This window comes from Oppia nitens, unplaced genomic scaffold, assembly GCF_028296485.1.
Source record: "Oppia nitens isolate AA-2021 unplaced genomic scaffold, nextdenovo-longstitch-racon4-pilon3 scaffold32_pilon_pilon_pilon, whole genome shotgun sequence".
In the NCBI taxonomy this organism is placed as follows: domain Eukaryota; kingdom Metazoa; phylum Arthropoda; class Arachnida; order Sarcoptiformes; family Oppiidae; genus Oppia; species Oppia nitens.
The window spans coordinates 668,928-678,894 of record NW_026533213.1 but is presented as its reverse complement, the minus strand read 5'-3'; the positions used below and the strand labels follow the sequence as shown (position 1 = coordinate 678,894).

The 9,967-nt window shown below is 30.9% G+C and overlaps 3 protein-coding genes and 1 non-coding gene across 4 annotated transcripts; all 4 read left to right on the top strand.

Annotated features, from left to right (window-relative positions):
* Positions 1-231: 231 nt before the first annotated feature.
* On the top strand, positions 232-2,023 carry LOC128956722 (putative glucosylceramidase 4). The gene is made up of 4 exons (XM_054302435.1): positions 232-801; positions 877-1,049; positions 1,133-1,568; positions 1,634-2,023. The coding sequence occupies exons 1-4, from the start codon at positions 232-234 to the stop codon at positions 2,021-2,023; spliced, it is 1,569 nt and encodes a 522-aa protein (XP_054158410.1).
* Positions 2,024-3,156: 1,133 nt separating this feature from the next.
* LOC128956760 (lysosomal acid glucosylceramidase-like) lies at positions 3,157-5,063 on the top strand. Its single transcript, XM_054302475.1, has 4 exons — positions 3,157-3,788; positions 3,844-4,016; positions 4,080-4,515; positions 4,578-5,063. Exons 1-4 carry the CDS (start codon positions 3,213-3,215, stop codon positions 4,965-4,967), a joined length of 1,575 nt encoding a protein of 524 aa, XP_054158450.1. The 5' UTR covers positions 3,157-3,212; the 3' UTR covers positions 4,968-5,063.
* Positions 5,064-5,181: 118 nt separating this feature from the next.
* On the top strand, positions 5,182-9,005 carry LOC128956719 (uncharacterized). The gene is made up of 4 exons (XM_054302434.1): positions 5,182-5,221; positions 6,553-6,880; positions 7,734-8,194; positions 8,647-9,005. The coding sequence occupies exons 1-4, from the start codon at positions 5,182-5,184 to the stop codon at positions 9,003-9,005; spliced, it is 1,188 nt and encodes a 395-aa protein (XP_054158409.1).
* LOC128956795 (U5 spliceosomal RNA) lies at positions 7,417-7,536 on the top strand. Its single transcript, XR_008484527.1, has one exon. It is a non-coding gene; the product is annotated as a U5 spliceosomal RNA (small nuclear RNA).
* Positions 9,006-9,967: the final 962 nt, after the last annotated feature.

Genomic DNA, 9,967 nt, shown 5'->3' with positions numbered 1-9,967 from the left:
CTTTTCAATAACTATTAAATACGGTATCAAATGAATCCGTGTTATATAATTAGTAGATTAAATAAAAAATAATATAATAAAATATTTGTGAAAATTAGGTAATTGATTAAAATAATGAACAAATAAAATAAATAAAAATTTAGTATTTAATAAAATCAAATTTAATAGTTACTAACATCTCATAACATATACTATAAATTTTTTTCACAAAAAATAATAATATTAATAATTATGATAGTAAAGTGCTTTTTGCTAACTATCCCATTATTATTATTAGTTGTACAGTTAGACTCTACATTGGTATCTGGTTTAGAGCCAGACTGTAAAAATCACAAAACAGGTTACGACAGTTTTGTCTGTGTCTGTACTGAGTCGGAACCGTGCGCTAAAATCGAGACACCGGTGCGTACGACACCCGATGTAGTGACCAATTGGTTTTCGAGTCGTGACGGCGCCCGACTACGCAAACAGACACTCAAGTTTGGCGACAAATTCAACAATACTACTGGTAATGCCGCCCAACTTTACGTCAAAGTTAACCGTGAGATCAAATATCAGGAGATATTGGGTTTTGGCGCCTCCTTTACAGATGCCACCGGTATTAATCTGAAAGCATTGGGCGATAAATTGGGTGATCAGGTACTATACGACTACTTTAGCAAAGATGGCCTTGAATATAGTGTGAATCGGGTGCCAATCGGTGGCAGTGACTTTTCGCCGCGCGGTTACGAATACGATAACAATGTTGAGGACAAAACACTGGCCAATTGGAAACTGGAACGGGAGGACTATGACTATAAGGTATGTCTCAGTGTTGACCGGTTCACAGTGTTTAAAGTTTTTATAATAATATGTTATGATTTTTTTTTTATTAAGATACCATACATTAAAAGAGCTAAAGAGTTGGCCACTCATGAGCTCCGTCTGTTTGGTAGTCCCTGGTCTGCACCTAAATGGATGAAAACCAACAATGATATCGTAAACGGTGGTAACATTAAGGGTGAAGTAAATACTGAATACTGGCAGATATATGCAAAGTATCTTATAAAGTAAGTATTGTAATAAAAAAATATTTTTCTAATAGTATTGTATTTATTAATTATATTAAAAAATTTATGAATACTTTTTATAGATACCTGGATGAGTACAAAAATAAACATAACATAACACATTGGGGTCTGACTATTCTCAACGAGCCATTGATAACAATGGTCTACAACTCCATGCATATTACTGCTGAACAGATGCGAGATTTTATGTCCAAAACAATGGGTCCGGAACTGCAGCGTAGCGGTTGGGGTGTCGACAAACTCAAGGTCATGACCTGGGATTTCAATTTGGACGGAATCGAGGACTACACCAGGACAGTCTATGCCGATCCCAGTGCTGCCAAATATATAGCCGGTACTGCATTTCATTGGTATAATACCCGATCGCACGACCAGTTAGATCAGCCATTTAGGGAACATTCGGATAAATTTCTATTGGCTACCGAAGCCTGTGTAATGAATGGTGCAAAGTTAGGCTTATGGAAACAGGCCGAACTGTACGCTCAGGATATACTTGGAGTAAAATTGTTCTTGATCAAAAAATAATAATAACATAATTTAATATATAATTTTCTACTATTTAGGTACTATTACACCATTCAATTGGTTGGGTAGACTGGAATATGGCACTGGACACCCGGGGTGGTCCCAGTTGGGTTAACAACTCAGTGGACGCACCTATTCTGGTCGATGCCGCCAAACACGAGTACTACCGACAGCCGCACTTCTATGCATTGGCTCAGTTCAGTAAGTTTATTAAACCGGGATCTGTTAGAGTCGACACACAAGTAGTCAAACAGGAGGCCAACAATGCACTCGTCGGTGCCTTTCGTACGCCAAACAACTCCACTGTTGTGACAGTTGTCAACAACGGTGACACCGATATTGTGTTTACTTTGGAGGACTCGAAAGCCGGCAAACTTTTGAACACTATTACGAAAAAGTCAATTCAATCCTTTGTTTATTATGATTAGTATTTTAAAACAGTTTATACAATAAATTGATATTAATATATTAATTATTTTAGATTATAAAAATAACAATAAAAAATTATTTTATCCTATTACAGTATATCTATTATTTAATTTTGTTATTTTATACAGTTTATTTATTTTAGAAAAATATTGAATATGAAAATAAAATTTACTTAGATTTAATTTATTTTTATTTATTTTTAGAAATTATTTTTATTTAATTAACTAATTGCTTAATTAATTATTAAAAATATTTTATTATTATTATTCTATATATAGTTTAAATATATTCTAATTTTAAATCAAACAAAACAACAACAAAAATCAAAATAAGTGTTTTAATACAAATTTTATAGATTTTAAATTTAACTTAACAACAAACTCTAACCTAACAAACAACACAAAATTATTGTAAGCACTTTATTAGTTAATATCCATGTATCATTGTCCAATAAAAAATTTATTTAATAAAATATATAWTAAAAAATTCAAAATGTAAAAAACAAAAATTAATTATATTGTTAAAATATTACTAATACATATACTTAARWAAAATTACCATGACACAAAAATAATATATTGTGTACAAAATTATTATCACATAATCTTGAACATATTTTTCACTAATATTACTTGTAACAATTTAAATATATATATATTTATAAAAAAAATAAAACTACGGTAAGTGTTTTGTTATTGTTTGAAATTATTTGTATTATTATTATTGACTATTTGTAATACAGTATAATATTGATATTTAATATATAAGTATTAAAAAAAAATTATAAACTTATAACAGATAAATACATAAGTATTAATATTTAAGATTATAGTTTGCTCTGTATCACTGTTTCAAAAAAATACCAATGTATTAATGATTATTATTTTTTTTATATTAATATTAAATATTAACTGAATCCGTGTTATATAATTAGTAATAATAGATAAGAAAAATAAAATTAAAAAAATAAGTATATAATGATAAGATATTGGTTAAAATTAGGTAATTGATAAATAAAAGAAATAATAAAAAAAATCAAATAAATATATAGTATTTAAGATATAAACCAAATATATATAAAAAATAATTAATTAATTTTTTTAAATAGTTGGCAACAAGTCTTTTGAAATATCATAATAAGACATATTATATTTTTTTAAAAAACGTTGCAAAAAATATACAATAATTATGATAGTAAAGTGCTCTTTGCTAACTATCCCATTATTATTATTATTATTAGTTGTACAGTTAGACTGTACATTAGTATCTGGTTTAGAGCCGGACTGTAAAAATCACAAAACAGGTTACGACAGTTTTGTTTGTGTCTGTACTGAGTCGGAGCCGTGCGCTAAAATCGAGACACCAGTGCGTACGGCACCCGATGTAGTGAACAATTGGTTTTCGAGTCGTGACGGCGCCCGACTACGCAAACAGACACTCAAGTTTGGCGACAAATTCAACAATACTACTGGTAATGCTGCCCAACTACATGTCAAAGTAAACCGTGATATCAAGTTTCAGGAGATATTGGGTTTTGGCGGTGCCTTTACCGATGCCACCGGTATTAATCTGAAAGCATTGGGCGATAAATTAGGCGATCAGGTACTACACGACTACTTTAGCAAAGATGGTATTGAGTATAGTGTAAATCGGGTGCCAATCGGTGGCAGTGACTTTTCAGCGCGCGGTTATGAATACGATAACAATGTTGAGGACAAAACACTGGCCAATTGGAAACTGGAACGGGAGGACTATGACTATAAAGTAGGTCCCAATTAAATAAAGTTTTTTATGTTTATAAATATTATGAATTTTTCAGATACCATACATTAAAAGGGCTAAAGAATTGGCCACACATGAGATCCGTCTATTTGGTAGTCCCTGGTCTGCACCCAAATGGATGAAAACCAACAATGATATCGCACACGGAGGTACCATCAAGGGTGAAGCGGGCACTGAGTACTGGCAGATATACGCTAAATATATTATAAAGTAAGTAATTATTATAAAACATGTTTATTTTCGTATAATTTATATTTTTTTTATTGTTCACAGATACCTGGATGAGTACAAAAATAAACATAACATAACACATTGGGGTTTAACTGTCCTCAACGAGCCATTGATAACCACTGCCTACAACTCCATGCATATTACTGCTGAACAGATGCGCGACTTTATGTCCAAAACATTGGGTCCGGAGCTTCACCAAAGCGGTTGGGGTGTCGACAAACTCAAGGTCATGACCTGGGATTTCAATATGGACGGCATTGAGGCCTATACTAAGACAGTCTATGCTGATCCCAGTGCAGCCAAATATATAGCCGGTACTGCATTTCATTGGTATAATACCCGATCGCACGACCAGTTAGATCAGCCATTTAGAGAACATTCGGATAAATTTTTATTGGCTACCGAAGCCTGTGTAATGTATGGCGCAAAGTTAGGCTTATGGAAACAGGCCGAGCTGTACGCTCATGATATACTTGGAGTAAAATTGAGCTTGATCAAAATAATAATAATATCATTATAATATAAATTTTTATTTATTAGGTACTATTACACCATTCAATTGGTTGGGTAGACTGGAATATGGCACTGGACACCCGGGGTGGTCCCAATTGGGTCAATAATTTTGTGGATGCACCTATTCTGGTCGATGCCGCCAAACACGAGTACTATCGACAGCCGCACTTCTATGCATTGGCTCAGTTCAGTAAGTTTATTAAACCGGGATCTGTTAGAGTCGACACACAAGTGGTCAAACAGGAGGCCAACAGTGCACTCGTCGGTGCCTTTCGTACGCCAAACAACTCGACAGTTGTGACGGTTGTCAACAACGACGACACGGATATTGTGTTTACTTTGGAGGACTCGAAAGCCGGCAAACTTGTCAACACTATTGCAAAAAAGTCAATTCAAACCTATGTTTATTATGATTAGTATTTTCAATAATGTTTTCAATACCCATACGTACATCGATTTGGTTAGTTATGCTAATTTGATTGGCATTATTATAGAGTTTAATAAAATAAAATTAAACCAATTTTAAAATAAATTTATGCAATAATTATGTTTTTTATTAATATAATAAATTTTTAATAAAAATAATTTATAACTTAATAAATTGTTGAACACATTGAGCACTGGTGTCAATATGTGTCGGTCACTGATAAGTGAACCACCACCACATACAGGTATACTAAATGGTTGTCCCAGCTAACCAGGTTAATGTAGCGTTAAAATTGAATGATACTGTCCAGGATAGACAGTTTTGTTAGCTACATAAGCTTGAACATAATTATTATTAAGACTATTATTTAAATTACTATTAATGGATAAATTAATACTAGTGTATAACGTGGCACTTAATTTTTTAGACTAATAAAAATAAATTAAAAATAATATTTTATAAGTTATGATATTTCATAAATATTGAAATAATAAAACTAAATTAAAGTTATGCTTTTTATATATAAAATATAATTTTTAGTAATATTTTTTAAATTTTATTAAATTCATTTTTTTACTATTAATGTCTATTCAATTAGTTAACATAATAATGATTATTTGTAATATTATTTTTTTAATAAATTAGCAAACTCATTAACATCAAATAAAAAAACACATAGTTATTAGTAGTGTCTTGATTTTCAACTAAAAAAATTATTTTGTCGGTTTAACGCTTATAACTGGGACTTAGTATGTCCACCGAAGTTGACCAGTGGACGCTATTTCCGAAATTTTATTATAACTATAAATAACTATTTGTTAGGTTAGCAACTATAAAAACTTATAAATAACTATTTCAGTTATTTTGAAAAATATAAGCATTAGATTGTAAAATATTGCTTAAATATATGTAAAAACAAAAAGTAATAGTTATATAAATTAACTTTTTTAACAATAGAAATAATTAGTTTATTTATATAAATCATTTTTTAAAATATGCTGAAAACAAGTGAATTATATATCAGTTGAAATATTTATAAGAAAATAAATAACTATTTCAATAACTATTTGGCTTTTTTTGGCAACTATATACAACTATTTAATACAGTTTAAATAACTATTTTAACAACTATTTGACGTTTTTTAGCAACTATTATAACAACTATTTAATAGAGTATAAAAAATTATTAATCAATACACTAGTTATTAGATTGAAAAAAAATATTATTCTTAAATTGCTATATTTAACAATAAACAATTAATTGATATTTATTACTATATATTAATATTGATTTAAAAATAGTAATATTTTTTGATTAATTATTTTTAAAAAATAACAATGTTTGCGTAATATGACATATGTTTTTTATATTAATTTTTTCAATAATCAATATCCTATTGTATAAAAAATATTATTTTTTAAATTTTTATACTGTACTAACTGTACTAACTGTACTAACTGTACTAAACTAACGATTACTATAATTATTTTTAAAATAAATAAATAAAAAAATGAAACTAATTATATCGATAAATATTAATATAATTATTATAATATCTATTACACATCAATTAGGGTTAACCATAACCACCGCCAACAGCAGTCCCGTCGGTGACATAGTAGGCAAACTGGTGGTCGGCTATCAGGGATGGTTCGATGCCAAAGGTGACGGATCGCCGAACAACCAATGGATACATTGGGGCGGTAATCCTCCACGTGCGGGACACCAGTCGTTTGAATTGTGGCCGGATGTCCGCGAGTATAATCGCACCTATCAGACTGGCTACGAGCCACTGGGCACCGGACAACCGGCCCGTTTGTTCAGTTCGTGGGACAACCAGTCAGTTGATACACATTTCCTATGGATGAAACAGAATAACATCGATGGCGCAGCCCTACAAAGGTTTGCCAGTCGAGTCAAAAGTCAACCAATTGTTTAAGTAAGTCATATATATATATATATATATATATATGAAATTTGATATTCAAGTGGGTTAGTGAGTTAGTGTATGTGTGTGTGTGTGTGTGTGTAGGGGTGGGTGTGTAGTTTGTTTTATGGATCTACTATTAGCACACGTGTAGTCACGCGGGACAGTGAATCACGCGTTTTTTAAAGACTAGTAGTTTTAATACGAATTTACATTTTTTTTTTTAAAAAGTAACGCTTGATATAACTTATATGTTATAATAAATTAAATATACCTATAATTTTCAATCAAACTATTAAATTAGTTAATTAATTAAGCATGTTTAATAAATATTTTTTAAAAATATACATACAAAATATTATGCTAAATATTGTTTTTAAACTATATTTAATGAGTTTAGAAAAATTTATTGATAATTATGATGTTTAGATTAATTATTTATTAGTATAGACTGTCAATGAAAATTGTTGCCTATTAGGCCGTATTGGTTGACGAGAGGACTGGTAGGTTAAGCTCATGTCTACTCACATTTAAAAGCGTAATAATCTTTCGCCTTTTACTAAAGATTACCGTGTAGAGTAGATAATTTAAATGAGTATTAGCTAAAAATTTTTGCACAGGGCCTGCCCTCCTTTCAGGTGGTGTGGGCCTAATAAACAATATCAAAAAATAGATGCATAATAATTAAAATACACATATAATTAAATTTATTACTATTTGTAATTATTAATATATTTATAGATATTTTTTTAGATAAATTATATTTGATTTTTAGTTAAACAAATAAATTGAAAACAAAAAATAAAATTATTTTTTTTAAATGTTTAGACAACGGCTTAACGGTATGGCCGGTAAAGTGATGGCCAGTGCCGAACATTATAACCGCAAGTTCTATATAATGTGGGACATATCGGGTTGGGATAAGTTTGAGTCGGAAATACCCGATGATTTGACCGTAAATCTGAAACCGTTGGGTGTATTCAACTCCAGTGCCTATGCCCACCAAAATGGTCGGCCTGTTGTATGTATGTGGGGACTGGGATTTACTAATCGACCGAAAGATACGGCCGGTCTGATCAGGCTTATCGATGCACTCAAACTTGAGGGCTATTATGTGATTGGTGGTGTGCCACGTAATTGGCGCGATATTAGCAACTTTCGGGAGGTATACTTACGGTTGAACATGCTACAACCATGGGCAGTCGGATCAATGTCAAGTGTCAAAGGGGCTCAGTTATACCAGCCGGTGCTCAAGGCTGACTACGAGTTTCTTGTACAACATAACATTGGTATGTAATGCTGTATAATTATAATATTATAATAATACTGTAATATCATAAATTATGATTCATAATATTGATATTATTTATATATTTAGTTGTTTTTTTTAAAAAAAAACTTATACAACTATAAATGTATTATACATTAGCATTATATTGTATGTAATATTACTATTAAGATAACACAAATAAAGCTGATAGTGTTAGTGATACAGGCAACTTAGATATTAGTTAAATAGTACATTTATATACCTATAGGTATAATTAAGGCTTAATTTTTTAGTATAAATTATCAAGTTCAGTTATCAAATAATTTTAAGTATTGTATTTCCATAGTATAAAGTTTAAATTAGACTAACTGTTATGGTATATACTGTACTGTACTATAAAAGCTGTAATAATATTTAATAACTTTCAGTACACTTATATTATACATTGAATATTGGTTTGATTTATTATAGATTATCATCCGGTACTGTACCCCGGTTTTGCCTGGAGCAATTGGCACAACACAACCCGTAACGCCCAGCCCCGATTGCATGGTGATTTTATGTGGCAACAGTTTGTCAATCTTAGACAACTGGCCATATCCAGTGCCTATGTAGCCATGTTTGACGAGTACGATGAGGGTACGGCCATTGCCAAAGCGGCCGAAACCATAGAGGACATACCCAGTGACCAGTACTTTCTGACACTGGATGCCGACGGTGTCCGAGTGTCTGGCGATTTTTATCTACGACTTGTCGGTGATGGCAATCGTATGATCAGCGGACAGATACCCTTACAGACAACACATCCTACACCTCATATTAAATCATAAATAAAATGTATTGTTTGTAATTTTATTTTGGGTTAAAAATAAAAGTTTATTATTTAACTATAAATAATTTTCATAATATTTTTCAGTCTATAATTAAATATAATGCAAAAGTGAAATACAAATTTTCAATTACAAATGTTTAATGTAAATCATTGAATGTTAATTTTGACAGTAATACTGAAATAATAATACAATAGATTGTTTGTTAAAATACATACAAATTTTGCAATAACTTTATAGTAAAAAAACTAGTTTTTAATCAATAATACTAAATGAAAATATCGATACAAAGAAAATCTAATTTAATTAATATAACTGTATGTATAATATATTAAATGTGATTCTCTTGGAAGCAATTGTTTTCCTAAATGAGATACAATTTGTGACAATTTCTTGATTAAACACTGAAGTGATGTTATCTCCGATCCATTTGTTTGCCTTTTTCATGAGTTCTTCATCGGCACCAAAGTCTTGCAATTGTCGTATTGTTTGGAAAGCATTTTTACCATTGATTTTCAAGAAAATCAAATTCAAACAAATAGTCTTCAGCGACGATACCATATATTTGTCGGCAACGTATAGCAACTCATCACACATTTCATACAATTTGTCACAGTTTCCAGTGTAGAGATACTGTAGGAACTGCTCGAAGACATCGCTATGGATGTCATCGATGATCACTTCGTTGTTTTTCTTTTCAATAAAATCGGTGGTAAATATCTTCTCGAAAATCTCTGATTGTGAACTGAGAAGTAATTTTGAAGCGAAAAACTCTGACTTCTGATCTTCTTTGCCGACAATCAGTCGACAATCGGTCAACTCTTTGACAACAAACAATTGTCTGAAACTATAGCGATTTGTGTCAAACATTTCGTGGACATTGTATTTCTTGTGAATCACTGTTATATCAAAACCAACGGTAAGTACGTTGCCATCAAATAGCCGGTTCCTATTGTCGTACA